A 22,902-nucleotide genomic window follows, 5' to 3' on the forward strand; every position below is an offset into this window, starting at 1 on the left:
GCGAGTGACACCTACTTTAGCCAAACAGAGCTGATGACTCTTCTCTCTGATGTCAGAATGACATTTGGATGCTAGTGTAAGCACACTGGCACAGCTCTGTGTTTGCTATTTTGCTGTTTGTGATCAAGGCACTATTCATCAAGCACTTCTGTATTCTCTGTGGGTGGAAGTGTTAACTGCAAAATAAAGGAAAACAATAAAACGATTGTACTTCTTGACCATTCAGTTTTGTCCATTTAGTCAAGTCTAGGTCGTATTTTCAGTGGTCACCTTTGTCATTTGAATTGAATGAGAGTGAATGGAATGTTTAGAAATTATATATTTTTGCAAAGTAATAATACTTATGTTCAATATAAATGTATTACATGTAAAGCTCCTCCAAGAGTAGATATACGTAGGGTGAATCAGGTATATTGGGCCACATTCTGACAATGATATGACTGTCAATGCATGACCCAATTTCTCCCAATTGTGTTTGTGAGAAAGAACAGCGATACAAGTTCAGCAAAAAATGGTATCAAGCAGGTGTTGTTGCTTTTCCACTGGTGGCCTAACAGCTGCCGCATTAGACAAAGGATGCGTGTGTTCAGGCATGGCTATACTTGTGAAAGCCATACTTGTGACAATGTCCTTACTAATATAATGAAACATGATTAAAATCAACTAGTGAAAACTTAAAAAGGCTTATAAATCAGCCAACTCATGTTTTTCTTTAATACCTGATATTAACCAGTTTTGGCAAAGGTTGGGTTCAGGGTTAAGGTATAGCAAATATCATTACCTCTGTATAAAAACTAGCGCATCTATGAGATGTCCTCATTAATATAGTGAAACAAACGTGTCTTATGTACTTAGCTTTAGTATGGGGACAAATGTGCTCCCACAAGTTTGGGGACATTCGGGGATGTCCTCATTTGGAAAATTATATCTATCATATATATTATATACACCGATCAGCCACTACATTAAAACCACGTGCCTAATATTGTTTAGGCCCCCCTCATGCTGCCAAAACAGCGCCAACCCGCATCTCAGCATTCTGAGATGCTCTTCTTCTCACCACAATTGTACAGAGTTACCGTAGTCTTTGTCAGTTCAAACCAGTCTGGCCATTCTGTGTTGACCTCTCTCATCGACAAGGCATTTCCATCCACAAAACTGCCGCTCACTGGATGTTTTTGTTTTGTTTTTGGCACCATACTGAGTAAATTCTAGAGACTGTTGTGTGTGAAAATCCCAGGAGATCAGCAGTTACAAAAATACTCAAACCAGCCCATCTGGCACCACCAACAATCATCCATGCAATTATCTAATCAGCCAATCATGATCAGCCACAACATTAAAACCACTGACAGGTGAAGTGAATAACATTGATTATCTCATTACAATGGCACATGTCAAGGGGTGGGATATATTAGGCAGCAAGTGAACATCAGTTCTTGAATTTCATGTGTTGGAAACAGGAAAAATGGGCAAGCGTAAGAATCTGAGCGACTTTGACAAGACCCAAATGTTGACGGCTAGACGACTGGGTCAGAGCATCTCCAAAACGGCAGGTCTTGTGGGGTGTTCCCGGTATGCAGTGGTTAGTACCTACCTAAATTGGTCCAAGGAAGGACAACCGGTGAACTGGCAACAGGGTCATGGGAGGAGACCGGTCAGAGTGCCCATGCTGATCCCTGGCACGTGAGTGTCAGAACTGGACCATGGGCAATGTTCTTCTGGGAAAACTTGGGTCCTAGCATTCATGTGGATGTTACTTTGACATGTACCACCTACCTAAAGATAGTTGCAGACCACGTACACCCCTTCATGGCAACATTATTCCCTGATGGCAGTGGCCTCTTTCAGCAGGATAATGCACCCTGCCACACCGCAAAAATTGTTCAGGAATGGTTTGAGGAACATGACAAAGAGTTCAAGGTGTTGACTTGGCTTCCAAATTCCTCAGTTCTCAATCTGATTGAACATCTATTGGATGTGCTGGACCAACAAGTCTGATCCATGGATGCCCCACCTCGCACTTACAGGACTTTAAGGATCTGCTGCTAACGTCTTGGTGCCAGATACTACAGGACACCTTCAGAGGTCTTGTGGAGTCCATGCCTTGTTGGGTCAGAGCTGCTTTGGCGGCACGAGGGGGACCTATATATATATATATATATATATATATATATATATATATATATATATATATACAGAATATATTTACATTTTTAAAGAATACTACTTAATAATAATACTGTTTTTTCAATAAGTGTCATTTTAAATATGTATCAAGACCTGATATGAGGTTTGACCGCTCACATCACTTATAATAACAAACCTAATAATTTGTGTAAAAGTAGCTGTTAGCCACTTATCAATTACATTTGATTAAACACACATTTACCAAATGAGGCTCATTGTCTTTCTCACAGGCAACTGTTAGCTGTGTAAAATCACAGATCTTCTGTGGTTCAATAAGAATGAGTTTAAGGCCATGGACCTTTATTTATTGGCAATCATCATTATCTAAAAAAAGCGCTTTACATCTATAAATTCAAGGTGCCATAAGGCAATTACATTCTTTAAAGAAACAGTACAGAGTGTTGCAGGAATTGTACAAATAAAAGACAGTTTCTGATACAAAGTCTTTTATCACAAGTCCAAGTCAAATCTAATAAAAGGCTGCATGCTTGTTCTGTGCTGTACTTGTCTGATCTTTTAAAAGTCTTTAAACCTTACTACAGTAAACCAGCTGTTATCATCATGTTACAGGAGCAAACGACTGCACATACTCAGAGTCCATGAGAGAATTATCTTATCTAAACAGTCACGATATTGTGGCAAAATATTTCTCATTGTAGACCTAAAGCCTTATGTTCACCAGCCTCTAATCTGGAGTCCAAGTTAAGTCCACTGTTTACTGTTATTTCTGTGCTGTTTTATGTGCTACTAGAGGCACCAAATGGAATTCTAAAAATAATCATTGTTTTCAAACAGATTCCAGAAAACTGCCCCTCCTTCCATACAAACAGATAGTCCTGCCCCAAACTTGAGCCAATGTTTCTGTGCCGGGTTGGACTGGTTGCTCAAACAAACAGAGGAATGTTATCATAGCGCAAAAGAGTCACAGTGTAACACTTTATGGTGAAATTAAACTACAAATGGTTTACTTATGGCTGACTCTGCATATTAAGCTGGATACAAGAAAGAATTCACAAACTCAAGAAACCATCTCTGACAATTACAACGTTTATAATACATCAAACGTGTACAGATGATCCCATGCAAATAACAGTGGCATGAGTTTTACATAGCTGGGTTAGGTCTTTCAATATTTTGTACATACAAGCTGCACGGTCACGGTAAGTGATCAGGCACTGTTTTCTTTAGTTGCTCATCTTTCAGCTTTACCGTTTTTCCTCATTCCTTTATGACACAGAATTGAACATTAGGTAAGTGGAACTGATTTGGACAGGAAGGATTTGTAGAGCAAATATCAAGCATCTACTGAACAGGAAATACTTCTGACATTCAGAAAGAAATAAGCTTACATGTTCACATTTTCAAACACACACACTGAGCACACTGCTGTCCACTAATGAGCTCTATAATGCACGACAGGAAGTCACACGATATCTGTGTGAGCTCTGTCTTTCAGTCATTCATTGTGAGACCAGCTCCTTGCAATGTCAGCATTCTGTAGGCTGTTCTAACAACCTTACATTCCTCTCAAAATTCAGCACCAATAGGAGTTTCACCTGACAGAGTTGATATTATTTTAGGGATAATCACTTTCCCCATCTTGTCCAATATTGTTTACACATTGCTGGAGGTGAACATAATGAGGCAAATTCCCTCTTTAAAGTTACAGTATACAGTATATTGTTAAAGGGATAATTCACTCAAAAATGAAAATTCTGTCATCATTCACTCACCGTCATTTTGTTTCAAACTCATACAACTTTCTTCCATGGAAGAATAAAGGAGAGGTTAGGGAGCATGTAAAGTCTCTCACCATTTACTTTCATATCATAATTTTTCCATACCATAAAAGTGAAAGGTGACTGAGGCGGTTATTCTGCCTAACATCTCCGTTTGTGTTCATGGAAGAAAGAAAGTCATCCAGGTTTGAAACAACATGTGCGAGCAAATGATGACAATTTTCATTTTTGGGTGAACTATCCCTTTAATATTCCTGTTTAACCTGTCTTTGTATCTAAAGTCCTTATTTGTAAGCATGTTTATGTTGATTCCACTCGCTGAGAACGGATACCTCAGGACTGAATACAAGTCTTCTTTTGGTGACGCCTCCGCCCTCTCAGGCCTGTAAAGAAACAAAAGAAGTCAAACATTATCAGTGGGGAATTGACTAAGAATGAATTGCATCTGCTGATGGCGTGGTTTATTTGCATGCACTGTATGTGTTGTTTTAGCACCCGATTCACTTAACAAAGATTATGCAAATTGGGTGATGCCGCAAACACAGGCAAACATTTCATGTTGAACGCAATACACACGGCACAATTCCTGATCTTGTAGGTCAGTTCCAAGTATTTGGTTGTGGAGGATAAAGCAGATTACTGCAATCTGGAAACACTACTGGGACACAACATCGCTCCACCACTGTGATTCGGACACCTGAATTGGCACTTTAAAATGGTGAAAGTGCACCCTGTGACTACACCGTACGTCTGGAAATAAGCTTGATTTAAACCCTCTTTTTCATCATTTGATCATCATATGATGAATTACTGCTGCCATAATCAATAAAAATGTCCAGAAACATCTCATAAAATTCAGTTTACCACCTGCTTTCCACTGGAGGTAATAGCACAATGTTACCTGCATCACACAAATAGTGCCTTATTTTGTAAATAAGACGCAATAAATACAGTAATAATAATATTTAATAAGCCTAATTTACATACTGTATAAAGGAGGTGTGTTTGCGCTGAAAAGAATGACAATGACTGAATTTAAGTATTCATGGCACAGTGCTGTTTCAGCACATTTAGTCCCTGGTTAAACTGGATTGCAGGTGGTTAGAGAATAAGATATTTAATTAATTATGCAATTAAATAAAGATGCAAGTTCTCACGTAAATACACGAGCCAGAGTGAACGAGCTTCTCTCATGCACTCATGGACGAGCAAAGACTTCCAAGATATTCACTGAAAAAGGATAAACATTTTGGGCTATTTCTCACCAAAACCTATCATGTCTTCAGAAGACTTGGATTATGATACACAACCCACATTGACTACTTTTATGATACTTTTGGGTCCTTATTAAGCTTTAAAGTCACTATCCACTGCCATTGAATTGAAAAAAATCAGACGATATTCAAGAGAGATATTCAAGACATGAGGGTGAGTTAATTATAACCAAATTTTCATTTTGGGGTGAACTATGCCTTTAAAAATAAAAATATTGCACCATTGAATCATATGGTTGTAGATGTATAGTATACATACCATCCTCACCATCTGTAGAAATAGCCTGAAGAGAAATACTCCTCTGACCCATTTTGCTCTTTTTGCCTTTAAACTTCACCACTGGTGGACTCTCTATTATCTCAAAGGTGTCCCCGAGTTCACCAGTGCTGTCAGTCTCTGAGATCTTGCGAGCCGGTATGGGAGTCATGTGTCTGGATGCATCCTCTTGTTGTACTTCCTTGATATGACTGGACAACCAAGATGCTTCTTTGGAGTTATTGGTTACCTTAGTGTCCTTGTTATGATTGACCTGTTTTGGATCTTTGCTTTGATTGGTTATTTTAGAGACTGGGCTGTGATTGGTTGTGTTCGAGTCCGTACTCTGGTTGTTTGCCCTGACTTTTAGGAAAGTAAGGAACGAAGAACTCTGCTTTTTAGAAATAGAACTTGAAAGCTTCTTCCCATCACCTTTACTGTCCTCTGTCCCATCTGGGGACACTGGGGACTGTGGGCATATACTGCCCCCATTGGTGTAGATTAATTTTTCCATGTTATTCACAGTGCCATGGTCAACACAGTCCCTTAGCATAGAAAGATCCTGCAGGGAGCCAGTCATACCTAGACTGTTGCCAACAACCAAAGAGTACTTTGGATTGTGGTATTTATGTGCTGGCACCTTTAGGTAAGTCTGTTTGGTGCTCTCTAGAGAGACTTGGAAGCGAGAGGTGGACACGGGAACTGCATGCATAGTGGGTTGTGCTGGTATTTTCAGCACAGGAATGATCAGGGATGGCTTAGTGATGTGAAACTCATGGTATAGGTCCACTTTGTCAGACACAGCGTACAGCTCTCTGAAGTCATTGTCAAAGAAGTCTACAACTTGTCCTGACATCACAGTGATTGTGTTCCGGTTCATTCGGGAGGAGCTCCATGTAAAGCTGTATAGAATGGAAAGGTAAATAAAATGTGTTGATGAAAGAGTGTGTTAACAAACGCATGGTGGATGAAAAAACAATATGAAGTGTGAACAAGGAGTCCTGTTTGAACAGATGTGGGTTATAATACAAAAAATTTGTGTGAGATGTACCTTTGGTCTACATACTAACCTGTATGATCCAAACATCACTTTCTCTCCATCCACCAACATATATTTGGAGCACAGCGATCCTGGCAGACGACCAAATGACAGAGCCAACCCAGAGCCTCTCACAGTTCGCACGCGCAGGTTCTAAAACAGGGTGAGAGAAAATAATGTCTAAGACAAAAGGTTCAAGGTTTAACTGGTAAGCATTGTCCAGTGAGCCCCTGCTGATAAATGCTGTAACTACACTGTCTAATTGGAAAAAGTGACTTTTCTCCATTGATGGCCCCTAAATATAAATTGTATGATTTACCAGGGTCCAATTTTAAAAGCTCTTAAAAGGTTGAAAGGGACAGTTCAGGATAATCACTTGGGACTGTGCAAATTCTTGTGGTGTCATTAGCCAATCAGCATCATCAAGATGTAATTTTCCTTACAGCTCAGGTGATTGCTGAAAAATCTTAGTTGTTTACATAAGCAAAGGTGGCAGACCTTAAACATGGTCTAGCTAATGCGCAGCCTAATCTAATGAAAATTATGTATCTGTCGACATTTTTTAAAAATGACATTATAGGGTTCTTTCACACTCGCACTTTTGGTGCACACCTGGGTTCGAATGATGTCAAAGTTCGGTTTGTTTGGATAATGTAAACGCTGTCTTCCGAACTCGGGTGCACACCCACAAACCACACCAGAGTTCTCTTGAAAAGGTGGTCTGGGGTACGGTTCATGTGAACTCAAGGACGGTTCGCTGCTGATGTGAACGCAATCATACCAAATCGCTGAAGTGAACCGCTGATGATGGCGTATAATTTGCGTCTTTGCAGGCTCCCGATCGCAATTATAATAGTGTAATGCATTTCTCACACCTGTTTGTCTACAAATAAACCATCTTCACAGAGCAGCTCTTATTCTTCACATCTGTTTCAACGCATCCACGGGCTCACGGAAGACAACTGCTAACATTCTTCACATCACTGCAAGTTCAATGCATACGTGGCAGACAAACACAAGTGCCGTTTGTGCATGTAAAATTTTGGTGTAAATCCAAACAGATGAATACTTTAATAACACTTGTCTTCTTGAGTCGTTTCCTAATTAAAGTGGTAAACAGCTGCCACTTGTACTCACATTGATGAAGCAATCGGATCGCTGTAAAAAGCTCCCTAAAGCGCTGAATGCTCTATCAACAAAACAACCTTCCTACCCTAAACCTTAAACCTAACCAATAGTGTATTAGCAAATATGAGATGAAAAATTGATGAGTTTAAGTTCAATGCTTTATCATGTTAAAACAATTTACAAAACCTGCAGTACCTCCATTCTCTAAACCTCAAATCTAAACAAAACCAACAGTGTATTAGCAAATGTGAGATAAAAAACGCAATTGCAAAAGCAACCATGTCATTTTGTGGAGCTTCTTTTACACTTTCGGCTCATTTACTTATAAGGACTCGTACCGCAGTCATTCCTGTTGCAAGTGCAATGCTCTTATCATGAAAATACATCATGATGGCGCCGCGGATGGCCACCTTGGTGTGGAGCGCTTCTATTGTTTTGTTGTTTTTGTTTGTTTGTCCTGTGTTTAGTAATCTTTTTCCAGTCAGTTTTACCAGAGACGAACTGCTGAACATTCGACAGCATACACCAGTCAATATTTTCCCGGATTTTGAATATTCGGACGTTTTGTTTGACATTCCAGTCGGAGGCGTGGCTGTGTTGTTTAAACACGCTATGAGATGCAGGCGAGGGAGACGAGCAGCCGCGCTGGTCAGGCTCCATCGGCGCGGCTTTCGAACAACGCTGCCGAGCATTCATCTGGCAAATCTCCGCTCTCTCCCTAACAAAACGGACGAACTACATCTCCTCACCCACACAAACAAGGACTTTTCAAACTCTGCTGCCTTGTGCTTCACAGAAACCTGGCTGAGTGAAGCCATTCCGGACAGCGTGTTACATCTGCCGGGCTTTCAGCTGTTCAGAGCGGATCGCATCGCGGAGTTAAAGAGGAAAACGAGAGGCGGTGGAACATGCTTTTACATCAATGAAAGTTGGTGTACAGATGTAACAATGTTAAAGAGGATGTGCTGTCCTAATTTGGAAGCGCTCTTTGTTAACTGTAAGCCTTTCTGCTTGCCGTGGGAGTTTTCCTCGTTTATTCTGGTGAGTGTGTATATTGTGCCAAACGTGTGTTTGAACACAGCGCTACAACAGCTGGCTGATCAAATCACAGACACAGAACAACAATACCCGGACTCAATTATTGTTATTCTTGGGGATTTTAACAAAGCAAACCTCACACGTGAACTGCCCAAATACAAACAGCACATCACATGCCCAACCAGAGACAGAAATATACTTGATCACTGCTACACAGCAATAAAGGATGCATATCGCTCTGTCCCTAGAGCAGCTTTGGGACTCTCTGATCACTGTCTGGTTCATCTTCTTCCAACCTACAGACAGAAACTAAAATCTGCTAAGCCTGTATTAAGGACTGTAAAGTAATGGACCAATGAAGCAGAGCTGGAACTACAAGCCTGCTTTGACTGCACTGACTGGAGTGTTTTTGAGGCTGCAGAAACCAATCTGGACGAGCTCACAGATACTGTTACATCATATATCAGTTTTTGTGAGGATATGTGCATTCCTACTAGGACTTATTTAACATTTAACAACGACAAACCGTGGTTTACAGCAGAGCTCAGGCAGCTTCATCAGGCCAAAGAGGATGCTTACAGAGTTGGGGATAAAGTCTTGTACAATCAGGCCAGGAACACACTGAATAAGGGAATCAGAGTGGCTAAAAAAGATACTCTGAGAAGCTGAAAAACAAGTTTTCAGCTAACGACCCTGCATCAGTGTGGAGTGGCATGAAACAACTTATGAATTACAGGACTCCTGCCCCCAACCCTGTGGTGGACCAACAACTGGCTGATGACCTGAATGTGTTCTACTGTAGATTTGAAAGGCCCAATCTCACACCCCACACCCACTCTGACCTTCACTTCACACAAACCCTAACACCTCCTGCAACCCCTCTTCTCCCCCCTCCTGCTACTCAACCTGCACTTAAGATCTGTGAAGATGATGTGAGCCACGTCTTTCGACTACAAAGGATAAGGAAAGCATAAGGCCCAGATGGCTTTTCACCTGCATGTCTTAGATCCTGTGCTAACCAGCTGGCCCCCATCTTCACACAGATCTTCAATAGATCACTGGAGCAGTGTGAAGTCCCATGCTGCTTCAAACGTTCCACTATCATCCCCATCCCAAAGAAACCAAAAATCACAGGACTTAATGACTACAGACCTGTCGCCCTGACGTCTGTGGTCATGAAATCATTTGAGAGACTGGTGTTGGCCCACCTGAAGAACATCACTGGACCCTTTCTAGATCCCCTTCAATTTGCTTATCGAGCAAACAGGTCTATGGATGATGCAGTCAACATGGGACTGCATCATATCCTGCAACATCTGGACAGACCAGGGACACATACAAGAATCCTTTTTGTGGACTTCAGTTCAGCTTTCAACACCATCATCCCAGCTATACTCCAGAATAAATTACACCAACTCTCTGTTCCCTTGTCTATCTGTCAGTGGATTACCAGCTTTCTGACGGACAGGCAGCAGCTTGTGTGTACAATCAGCACAGGTGCCCCCCAGGGATGTGTGCTCTCCCCACTACTCTTCTCCCTCTACACCAACGACTGCATTGCCAAGGACCCCTCTGTCAAGCTCCTGAAGTTTGCAGATGACACCACTGTCATCGGCCTCATCCGAGATAACGATGAGTCCGCATACAGAAGGAAGGTTGAACAGTTGGCTGTCTGGTGCAGTCAAAACAACCTTGAGCTGAACATGCTTAAAATGGTGGAGATGATTGTGGACTTTAGGAGGAACACCCCAACACTGACCCCTCTCACCATTCTAAACAGCACTGTGGCAGCAGTGGAGTCATTCAGGTTCCTGGGCACTACCATCTCACAGGACCTGAAGTGGGAGACACACATTGACTCCACTGTGAAAAAGGCCCAGCAGAGGTTGTACTTCCTTTGCCAGTTGAGGAAATTCAACCTGCCACAGGAGCTGCTGATACAGTTCTACTCAGCAGACATTGAGTCTGTCCTCTGCACTTGAATAACTGGTTTGGTTCAGCTACGAAATAAGATATCAGAAGACAACAAAGGACAGTTCGGACTGCTGAGAGGATTATTGGTTGCTCCCTGCCCCCCCCCTTCAAGAACTATACACTTCCAGAGTGAGGAAAAAGGCTGGAAAAATCACTCTGGACCCCACTCACCCTGCCCACTACCTTTTTGAACTGTTGCCTTCTGGCCGACGCTTCAGAGTACTGAGCACAAGAACCGTTAGGCACAGGAACAGTTTTTTCCCCCAGGCTATCCATCTCATGAACAGTTAAATTGCCCCAATGAGCAATAACTATGTGCAATACACAGTTTAGTATTTCTTATATTTATCCAACCTCCTCTGCCATTTCATTCCTCTGAAAAAAAACAAAAAACAAAAAAAAAAAACATTTGCACTGTATATAACAGATTGTATTAGATTTGCACTGCCCATGTGTATGTGTGTATGTATGTATGTGTGTCTGTACGTATGTGTATAATTTTTATTTTTTATTATCATCTATGTCTTGCTGGTGTTTTTGTATTGTTTTTGTATGGTTGTACACTGGAAGCTCCTGTCACCAATACAAATTCCTTGTATGTGTAAGCATACTTGGCAATAAAGCTCATTCTGATTCTGATTCTATCAGCTGAGCTACCATGCAACTTAATCACAGTCGAATAAGCTTGCAAATGTAGTTGATTATTTAATGCAAACATTAAAAAATGTAGCGCCTTGCATGTCATTTGCTATAGTAAAAGTGTTTGTTGTCAAAAGGTAACATTGTGTGAGGAATAGGGTGAAAAGCAATTGTTTATGAACTGATAATCTGCCCTTTTACTCATGAATGTGTGAAAGTAATTAAAAGTCATTGTTGTTGTAGCACCTCTAGTGTTACCAGAAAACTTCCATGATACGTGCAACAAGCCACGTTTAACTCACAGGGCTCGAGTTGGGGGGATGCAAGGGGATGCCATCCCCTTTGTTGCAAGAAATACCAAAAAGCATCCCCCTAGTAAAACTACCATCCCCCTTACCATCCCCTTTAGATCAGTTGTGTCATGTTTTACTTCATCATGCAAGTAAAATATTTAATATTTAATTTTAATACGTTTGATAAATAACAGACTTTAAATAAGGGCGATTAGCCAGTCAGAATTAGATTTTGACATGTGAGGTTTCCAGAATTCTATAGGTGAAATCCCCCAATCAGATCTGGACACTTGTACAGTTTGGATATATGCTGCCAGAGTGACGCTTTAGTCATGCAATCTGGCAACCTTAAATGTGTGAGCTTTTTCTCTACTGCGAAAAAAGACGCCGGTTTTCTGAAAACACTGAAAAACAGGTATGTCGGAGTTTGTGATGGGTTGACATGTCCTTCCTAGTGTTCACATGAAACTTACGCCACAAGTTTTCAAATGTTTCACGCACTTTCAAACATGGTCAAGTAGCAGATTGGAGAAGAAAAGATGCGTGTCTGCAGTGGGTGAGCGATCTAGAAAAAAACCTTTTCATGATCATAACGTGGATTTTTACACAAGATTCATCATAAAATACAATAACAGAGGGTAACAGGTGCATATTATGGCCATGTGTCCTAAGGGTCAGTGATGAAGTGATGCAAACTTTTTGTCCAGATGTATTACATTAAAAATACATAAATACACACAAACCATTTACTTGAATACACCTCCTCTATGATGAACATTTTCCAATTGCTGAGTTTAAAGTCATATTGATATTTTTTTCTGGGGCTTAAAAGTGAAAAATGTCATGTGGTGTCCAGAGACACAGTCTCATTAAAAGTTGAATATTCTGAAAAAGAAAAGTTGGCATGACTAGTGCTGAATAATCTTTTATTATTATTTCTTTAAAAAATAAGCAGTGAAAAAACTGTTTTAAAATATGATTAAAAGCACTTTTGTCCACCAAAGCAAAGTCATTTGGTGTAACCAACATGTAGGTAGTTATTTTGTTGTTTATGTTGACCATAAAATCCATCAAACAGATTGGACACCTTTAGACCCTCAAGACTGAGCATGAAGTTTTAAAAAACATCAGATTTTTATTTTGCCATTTTTATGAAAAGGCACATTTTGTTTATGTGGTGTAACCCTGAGAAAACTTGTTGATATTTTTGACTCAAAAATACGAGTCAAACACTTGAAAAATGTGTTTGAAAACTTTTTGGAAATTAATGATTAAGTTGTTTATACTCAAGGTGCAAAGAAAGTATTATAATTCTTTTTACTTAATGGTTACACCAGATGACAATTCTAAAGTTAGATTTTATTTATTTGTTATTTATTTGTAGAAAAAAGGTTTTTCAAAAATTAATGAAACCAAATTGGACACAAAGATTGTAGTCTTTGACTACACCATCCCCCTTGAATTTATTTTTACAAATCGACCACTGTTTATACATACAGTAAACAAAATATAGGTATAGTAATGAGATTCTGTGAAACCAGGTTGCTAATGTGTGAGGACATTATAGAAAAACACACAACTGCCTCTTTTAACTGTGGCGGGACTACAGCTGCCATATTGAAAATTACGATTTCTCCCTTTCATATACTGCATATCTCCTCATCTTATAATATCTCTGATGCTAACTGATAGCTTTCTTCCTCTTTGTTTTAAAAGAACATAACATTTAAATTTCACCATAAAATACAATGGCAGTTATAGTAGAGAAGGTGATTAGAATTTAAAAAAAGGCTGAGGTGTCAGAGCAACACGCCTGACTTGGGCAAATATCCAATGTGAATTCAGCAGTGTGAGGTTAATGGAAAAGAAATCCTTGCACACAGAGGTGTGGCGATTTTCATTTGCACAATGAAGACACAAACGGAATACTGAGAGAAATACAGCAGCCACAAAGGGACTCTGAGTACACGGCTGGCATGGACACAGAAAAAGCAGAATCGTGAGAGATGAGAGTACTCCACAACCCTCCTAACTAAGATCAAGTTGCCTTTTTTCTCAGTTCTGCTGAAATCTGAATATCCTCTTTCAAGAAATAACAATACTGAATTATCTAACACTATTGCTCAGCTGAAAAGCCCCAGTGTCCTATAAAAAAGCAATCCACATACAGGAGATCAGACTTGTTGGCAATGTATTTTAAGGAGATTGGTGCTATTTGGGGCAGTTCTGGGTTTTATTCCACAGGCGTTGTTATGTGTGTACACAGTGGACCACGAAGTCAATTGAAGCCTGTGGCAACAGACAAGACACTGAAGAGCGAGGCAACTCATCTAGTTTTAGAACAGAGCTTAATTAAAGTAGCATATATGCATATATGTTTGTCTTAAAGGGTTAGTTCACCCAAAAATTATATTATAACCCTCATGGTGTTCCAAACATGTATGACTTTCTTCCTTCCGTGGAAGACAAAAAGGAGATGTTAGGCAGAATGACAGCCTCTGTCACCATTTGCTTTTATTGTATAAAAAAAAAAAAATAATAGTGACTGAAGTCATTAGTCCCTCACATTATACCTATCATCTCCTTTTTTGTTCAACAATAACATCATTTTTATTTTTGGGTGAACTATCCCTTTAAACTCCACTGTCTCAACAGTAATGGTTAATAGCACCTCCCTGTATCATAATTGCTTGGGGCTGGTGGCTCACTCACCCTCAGGTGTTGTGCAGAAATCTGCAGTCTGCTGCTCATGTCCAGGAAGTGTGGCAAGCCGTGCTCCTCCAGCAGCAAGTATACAGCCACCCCTCTTTTACTCGCAGCATCAAAGAGATCCTGCAGGATCAACAGGTCTGTCAACAGGTCCATGACAACTGCAACCACCTGAAAAGTGGTTAGAGTTTAGCTTATTCATCCAGAGCTTACTGACATGATACATCTGCCTTTGAGCTGTTTATGTGCAACATCAGGCATTTTTGATGATTCCAGACTTTTATATGCAGTGCTGCAGTATAATTCTTTATATGCTGGCCGGACAGGCTATTAGTAGTAGTTTGAACTTGCACTGGCAACATTTTCACTGGCCCCAACAAATTAATGTGGCAGAAATAAACATATTTCAATTTTTAATAAAACTTGACAGTAAATGCACTACTTATCATGAATTAACACTTTTTTAATGTTAAATTAAAAAGATACAATTTTTAATTGTTAGTTCATGTTAGTTCATAATGCATTAACAAATGTTAACATATACAACTTCTAATTTGAAAAATGTATTAGTATATGTTGAAATAAACATTAATCAAGGTTAATGCTGAAAAATTGCTAGTTGTTAGTTCATGAACTAATGTAGCTCACTAATGTTAACAAATAGCCAACAACCCTATAGTTAAGTGTTGCCCTATTTTCCATGAAATGTTAAGTTTTTTTTTTTTTTTTTAATAAACATTCTTTCCCTGGGGCAAAAATATATATAGTAATTTTGCAAATATGTAAATAAAATACATTTATATATCTAGCTGGCTATCATACACTGGCGGCCAAAAGTTTGGAATAATATACAGATTTTGCTCTTATGGAAAGAAATTGGTACTTTTATTCACCAAAGTGGCTGAATCACATAGTTATCAACTGATCACAATGTATAGTCAGGACATTAATAATGTGAAAAATTACTATTACAATTTGAAAAAAATGTTCAGAACTTTTTAAACTACTTCAAAGAGTTCTCATTAAAAAATCCTCCATGTGCAGCAATGACAGCTTTGCAGATCCTTGGCATTTTAGCTGTCAGTTTGTCCAGGTACTCAGGTGACATTTCACCCCACACTTCATGTAGCACTTGCCATAGATGTGGCTGTCTTGTCGGGCACTTATCACGCACCTTACAGTCTAGCTGATCCCACAAAAGCTCAATGGGGTTAAGATCCATAACACTCTTTTCCAATTATCTGTTGTCCAGTGTCTGTGATTCTTTGCTCACTCTAACCTTTTTCTTTGCAATTCTTCCTATAAGGCCTGCACCCGAGTCTTCTCTTTACTGTTGTACATGAAACTGGTCCACTGCCGTTTTTGACCTAATATTGACCTTAAGACATGCCAGTCTATTGCATACTGTGGCAACTCAAAAACAAACATAGACAATGTTAAGCTTCATTTAACGAACCAAATAGCTTTCAGCAGTGTTTGATATAATAGCAAGTGATTTTCTAGAACCAAATTAGCAATTTAGCATGATTACTCAAGGATAAGGTGTTGGAGTGATGGCTGCTGGAAATGGGGCCTGTCTAGATTTGATCAAAAACGACTTTTTTTTTAAATAGTGATGGTGCTGTTTTTTTTACATCAGTAATGTCCTGACTATACTTTGTGATCAGTTGAATGCCACTTTGGTGAAATAAAGTACCAATTTCCTTCCAAAACAGCAAAATCTGTACATTATTCCAAACCTTTGGCCATATATATATATATATATATATCTGACAATGCTCCCCAACTCTGAGGATTGGTTCTTCCAGCAGGACAATGCTATATGCCACACAGCCAGGTCAATCAAGGTGTGGATGTAGGACCAACGTATCAAGACCCTGTCATGGCCAGCCCAATCTCCAGACCTGAACCCCATTGAAAACCTCTGGAATATGATCAAGAGGAAGATGGATGGCCACAAGCCATCAAACAAATCTGAGCTGCTTGAATTTTTGCGACAGGAATGGCATAAATTCACCCAACAGCAATGTGAAAGACTGGTAGAAAGCATGCCAAGACGCATGAAAGCTGTGATTGAAAATCAGGGTTATTCCACCAAATATTGAATTCTGAACTCTTCCTAAATTAAAACATTAGAATTGTGTTATTTAAAAATGAATATGAACTTGTTTTTCAGAGAGGTCTGTAAACACTGTATCTTTTTTGTTATTTTGACCAGTTAATGCAAATAAATACTCTAAATGACAATATTTTTATTTGGAATTTGGGAGAAATGTTGTCAGTATTTTATAGAATAAAACAAAAATTTTCATTTTACTCAAACACATACCTATAAATAGTAAATCCAGAGAAACTGATCATTTTGCAGTGGTCTCTTTATTTTTTTCCAGAGCTGTATATGGTAGCTAGCTATATATAATTTCATTTAAATCAGCAGAATTCACAACAATAATGTTCAATATATTACAGAAAATGAAATGTTAAGTTTTCAGGACAAAAAACAACAACAACACATGGACAACACTGCAGATGTAAAGAAAACATAGCACTGGCCCGACAGGGCACGTTCCATCAGTTGTCCCAAAATTCACCTACATTGACCCGGGCCAGGAGGCCATCCTTACTGAAGGTAGATGGAGATGGTATTCAGCACAGACACATTAGTGACTGATTCACTAATAGATAAAGCAAATAAAAGACAACAAACTCAACATGATTCTCAGGTTGCTCAGCTTTAACAAGCTATCTATAAAACAAAGCTGCCAGTCTGGGTCAAAGCAGATATATTTGTTAAATATAAACCACAGGCACTGTTTAAACAAAACTCAGACTACACAAAAGCTCTTCATTTAAAAACAGTAATCACAATCTGGAAAAACGTATTTAAATGTAATGAGGCAATTCAGAGCTTCTGTATAGCTCAGTCTTAAGGTTAATTTGTTGTTAAGGCCTTGTACCCATATCTTTCCTGTTTACTAACTCACAGCATACTCATAAAACACTAGGTAAATAAAGGAAGTGATGTGCATTAGAGAAAAAAATGTATCACTGAAGGTACTTTTTCTGTTGTGCCCAAAACCACTCAAAACACCTTTTGATGGTTTAAAAAGCAAACTGACACATATTAACAGGGTATCATTCTCATAATATTTATGTCTTCTGAAATAAAATTAAAAAAATAAAATAAAAAAAAATAAACACTTAAAAAATATAGAAACTCAAAAACTTTTTACAAAGACTTGTTGACTTTGAAATATAGGCTATTTGTATATCAGTGTGTACACCAGGCACAAGATATATGTAATATACAATTTAGTTAACACAAGTACAGGTGTGCCTTCTTTAATCATTTTGATAACACATACGATTCTGTTCTTTCACTTCTATAAGAAACAATCCAGAATATTTCCAAAAGGTTGTAAAGCCTGACCTGCTTTATTGATAGTAAACTACTGTATCAATTTCAAAGGAACAACAAGTAACTAAAAACAACTTCATACAGAACTTACAGTACAAGTAAATGTTTTTCTTAAGACAGATATGTTTCTTATCAGTTCATCAGGAGGTAGTACCTTACACTTCAGAAGTGCAAATTACATTATAGTCATGTGTGGCAGCAAACATCAGAATCGACCTGAATAATAGTTAATGAGGGCATAATCTAATGCTAACATTGACACATTTTACTGAAACCTAAATAAAACACTAGTCAGCAATCATTTGTATTCATTTTAAGCCACTCCTAAATATCACCCATGTAAAGAATATGACACAATAACTCAGTGATGTACACAGAATGTGAAGTTTATAAAAAAATATCCAAATTAATATAAAGACAGTTTAAAACGTCAAGAATTTTAAAAAACATTAAGAGCGCAAAAGTAAACTTAGAAAGTAGCACAATTTAGCTAGCTACAAACCTTAACAACACAGCCATTAACTCATTTTGACAAGTTGTTCATGTCACAAAAGTCTCAGCTTAACCCATTACCAAATATGTCTTCATACTGTATTGTGTAATGCAAAGAGGGCAGATCCTAGTCTAGACTAGAATAGACACACAAAAAGTGTACCTAAAAATACCTTGACAACTTATATTACAGTAACTAGTAATATTTAGTCAGTTTGTTTGTTTCTTAATGCCATGCCAGCTTCGATGGCTATTTTCATGGCGAAAACCAGGTTAAATTAATAAAAGTAAAACTAAATAAGATGTTTAAGATTTGGACTAATTTTGTTAAAAACATTTTCAAGTGTGTCAATGGAATAAAGAAGAAGTAGAAATATTACAATCTAATAAAATATGTTTGATAGACAGTGGGCTTTGACATGATGCACCTATGGGGGGATTTTAGTAAAAATTAGCGTGAGTCTTGAGTGGCCTATCCGACATCGTGTATAAGCGACTTGGTCCCACCGGTTATTAAAAGAGAAGAAACTTCAGCACAACAGCAGGGTTTATTTCATGTAATTTGTTTATTAAGCACTGATCCCATTCTGATTACCACTTGCTTTTAACATAAAAATGTATGATTGGTTTCAGATCTTTGTTAGGTATTGAGCAATTTTTGTGTTCTGGAGATAATACTTCTTTGACAGCATTATCTGCTTGCTCATTTCCAGAGATTCCACAGTGGCCAGGTACCCAGCAGAAGATGAAGTTAAAATTTTGAGCTTCAAGGGATGACAGTTTGATTAAAATCTTCACAATTGTTGGGTGATAAGTTTTAATAGATTCTAGTGCTTCAAGACATGATTTTGAATCAGAAATAATAAAAAAATCCAGTTGTTGTGCAGTCTCAATGAACTTCAGTGCCAACAGCAGAGCATTGGCCTCTGCAGTGAAAATTGAGCTTCGGTCAGGAATACGTATACCCTGAGGTAGTTGATTTGTTGCAAAAGCCGCAGACACGTGATTTTCAGATTTAGATCCATCTGTATAAAGTGGAATATGTAATGGAAACATTTGTCTAATATCCAGAAGTTGTTGGTGATAATCATTTGGATGAGTTTTTGACTTTTTTTGGTTTCCTGAGGTCCCACGGAGGAATTTTGCAAAAATGAGTTTGTTCCAAAATGTTTAAGTCCACTTTTAAATTCTCCAGATGAGGTTTAATGTGTAGACCAAGCGGGCAGATGTAACTTTTTTTTTCATACATTATTGAAAGTTGAGGTGAAAACCTAGTAATATTTTATACTGTATTATACAGTATTTCAGTCACAACTGGCCCATTACATCATTGGTTTTCAGGTCCAAAGATTGCAATAAAATTACAATAAACACTGATGAGAATGATAATTTAAGTGAAATGGTCTGTAACAGGCCAGTCCCATAGAGTCAGTATGGGTGAAATGACAGATTTACATGGCACGTGTAACAAGGCAGACTGAAATTTAGTAGAACTCCAGTTTTTGAGGATAAATAAATGATCCATGACTCTTTATTACAGCTTTATTATTAATTAAGGGTTCGTGTACAGTACGTGGAGGTGTGTTGAAGCCAGCTGAGTGCCTGAATCGTGCGTGCCTAGACTGTGTCAATATAATTGAGGCTGACAGAGCCTTAGCACAACTGATTTGCACTGGAAGGAAGTTGCATCATTAAATCATGTTTGCAAACCTGGTAGCAGAGAGGCATGACTTGAGGCCTCAGTTGGTGTGATTGACAAGGCAGCAAGATAGAGGAGGGGACAGGCACTTACAGACAAATCCCAAGGTTGTGCAGGGGTGATTTCTTGACTGATTATTTCTTCACCTTTCATACACAAACCCATTCAAAATCACACGTATGCATCACATAGATACAAAAGGTTAGAAATTACATTTCTATACACAGCACCTGATCTGTGATAAGTTAAGCCGGCGTCACACTAGCAGACTCCAAACAACTCGATTTTGGCTTAGGGTGTCTCACCTGCAGACTGTTTTGCTGAAATCTCGCTCTCTTCAGTCGGAGGTACGACACACTTGCCAATTAAGAAGGGTGACTGGAGTGGTGACAAACATAACGACTCACCGCAACTCTCTCTCTCTTATTCTGAAACATGTGGAGCTTGCTGAAATAACAATAGGATGATGTACAGGAGTACCGCTTGAGCACAAACAATTGTGATAGAGTGATTGAGGATGAGATTCATGGAGTAACTTTACCTTGTGGAAGTGTGTGATTGTGTATTCGTCCCCTTCAGGCTTGCCGTAGAACGCGTATGTCCATATGCAACTTTTAGTGAGTAAAGAAATTAAGTTCAATAAAAACAGACTGTTGTGGCTCCACTTTCTGATTTCTTTAGTCATTTTTGTGTAGGAGAAAAACACTTGGTGACAGAATCACAATGGAATACAATCAGCGTTTGTGACGATATGCAGCTGAGTGCAATGAAAACGTTCAGATAAGCTTGACATCTTGTCAGTTCTTCAGTAAAAGAAAAAGCTCATTGGTCACTTGAAGAGAACACAAGTGACCGCCTCGGCGACAGAACTATTAATTTTGTCATGTTTGATCCTTTTTTCCGTTGCTTGAACCATTAACTCAGCAGGGAGTCCCGACGGTCAAGTGTTTAACGATCTCCCGCTGACAGATTCGTCTCTCACCTACTGGTCGGCCATTATGTTAATGAAGCTCGCACCTGAAAATCACTGGAAAAATCTGCTAATGTGATGCCGGCTTTATATGCTTTTGACTTTGAGGAAATCTCAGTTTCTCTATCTCAGACCTATCTCTTTTATTTAAATAATAAAAATAATATGTATTATAATTCTTCTTATTAATAATACTTTTATAATTATTGTTTATAATAATATTTCATAATACTTTATAATTAATAACAATATTATAAGTACAATTATTTTATTATTATTATTGGTAATGGCAATACTAATAATTATTATTAATAACAATTAAAATTACATTTTCTTTTTCATTTATCATCTTTTTTTTAAGAATCATGGTGTTTTAACACTGAAGGCCTGGTGTTTGTACTGTATGTCAATTGGCATGACTAAAGTTCAATGTTCAAACATACATGGTTATATTCCAGGTAAGTGATTACACCTAGTCCTCAAATAAACACTAAAAACCCTCTGCCCCAGGAACTAGGCCTATTCAGTTCTTAGGAAATATCACGTGTAAGTTTTTCACACACAAAAAATTACATTTTGAAACGTAATCCTTATTTGTGGCCAAGTTAACATTATTCCCTTATTCCCTATAACTATTCCCACAACTTTATAGCTGGAAAGAAACATAATCAAGTCAAGTGTGTGTCAGAGGTTTACTGAAATACAGCCATCCTCAGTTGAAATCAATACATTTTACAACCAGGAACTTTCACATAAAATCACATGACTGACAACTGACTTCAACAAACCTCACATAAACACGGACCAGCATGAGACTTTTAAGATGGCCAAGACCATATGCTTTCAAAACAACAAACATGATACAACTTCTTGTTCCTTTGAAGGATCTTGGCTCTAACCATCATCATTGGAATGACATAACTGAATATGGTAATAATTTGTTGGCCTACAGAACAGATTGACATTATACGAACCGTTATTAAATCTATATATAAACCTTTTTATGCATAATTATATGCATGCTTATGGACCAAGAAACCCGTTGTGATCAGCATCAGTTAGTCTGACAAAGCCTCTTACCTTTGTAGATTCTTGAATGAGTCTGCGCACCACCTCTTTAATATGCGGGCTGTTCGTTTTGGGTGGGTGGGTGTAAACCGACACTCGGGTCACCCCTTTGTAATAGCCGTTGCTGGGCCAACCGATGTCCAGCGGAGGGATCTCCGTGTCAGACATGGTCGGCCAGTAAGTCGAGTGAACACCCGAGTCTTCACTCGTATCGTGGGGCGACCGCGAGCAACAGGTGTCTGAGTCACTGTCATATTCCTGGAAGGTGTCGCGCATCCATTTGATTTCCCTGGCGGAAAGAAAGTCCTTAACGTTATCCTCTTTGAGACACATCTTAAAAGCGCCATCACCGTTCTTCAAGAGCTGCTCGAGCGCGGCCCGCTGCGCCTCGCTGTAATAAAATTCCGGTTTGGATTCCGGTATCTTCACGTTAATGTGTTCATCGTCCATGCATATCAACTGAGACTCGGCCATGGCAGCGGTGCTCCAGGACACAAGGCTCACCTGTGAGCCTAGAGGCGGAAACGCTCAGCACACCTTTACCTGTATGAATGTTTGGTGCAGGTGATGGAGCGCAAGATTAAAATCGGCACGGGAGGAGGAGTTTCTTTGGGCTCTGAGCTGCTGTGTTGAAAACTTGTTGAAATCGACATGATGACACTCTTGTTTAACTTCAAATAAAACAATACGTGTGAAAATGTCCTGGGGACTTTACTTTACTGACGCCAATATTTTATCATCACAACACTAACAACAAAGATTAGGACCCTAGATACTAGACCAATAAGACCAACAAAGAAATGTAAAATAATATATATATATATATATATATATATATATATATATATATATATATATATATATATATATATATATATATATACACACACACACATACATACATACATACACACACACACACACATATATATATATATATATATATATATATATATATATATATATATATATATAT

At 38.6% G+C, this 22,902-nt stretch overlaps 1 protein-coding gene across 1 annotated transcript; it reads right to left on the reverse strand.

Moving 5' to 3' along the window:
* Nucleotides 1-2,504: 2,504 nt before the first annotated feature.
* LOC127450610 (protein FAM83F-like) lies at nucleotides 2,505-22,733 on the reverse strand. Its single transcript, XM_051714846.1, has 5 exons — nucleotides 21,939-22,733; nucleotides 14,283-14,450; nucleotides 6,530-6,651; nucleotides 5,463-6,361; nucleotides 2,505-4,312 (listed from the first exon to the last, which is right to left on the reverse strand). The coding sequence occupies exons 1-5, from the start codon at nucleotides 22,398-22,400 to the stop codon at nucleotides 4,263-4,265; spliced, it is 1,701 nt and encodes a 566-aa protein (XP_051570806.1). The 5' UTR covers nucleotides 22,401-22,733; the 3' UTR covers nucleotides 2,505-4,262.
* Nucleotides 22,734-22,902: the final 169 nt, after the last annotated feature.

The sequence above is a fragment of the Myxocyprinus asiaticus genome, chromosome 13, assembly GCF_019703515.2.
Source record: "Myxocyprinus asiaticus isolate MX2 ecotype Aquarium Trade chromosome 13, UBuf_Myxa_2, whole genome shotgun sequence".
In the NCBI taxonomy this organism is placed as follows: domain Eukaryota; kingdom Metazoa; phylum Chordata; class Actinopteri; order Cypriniformes; family Catostomidae; genus Myxocyprinus; species Myxocyprinus asiaticus.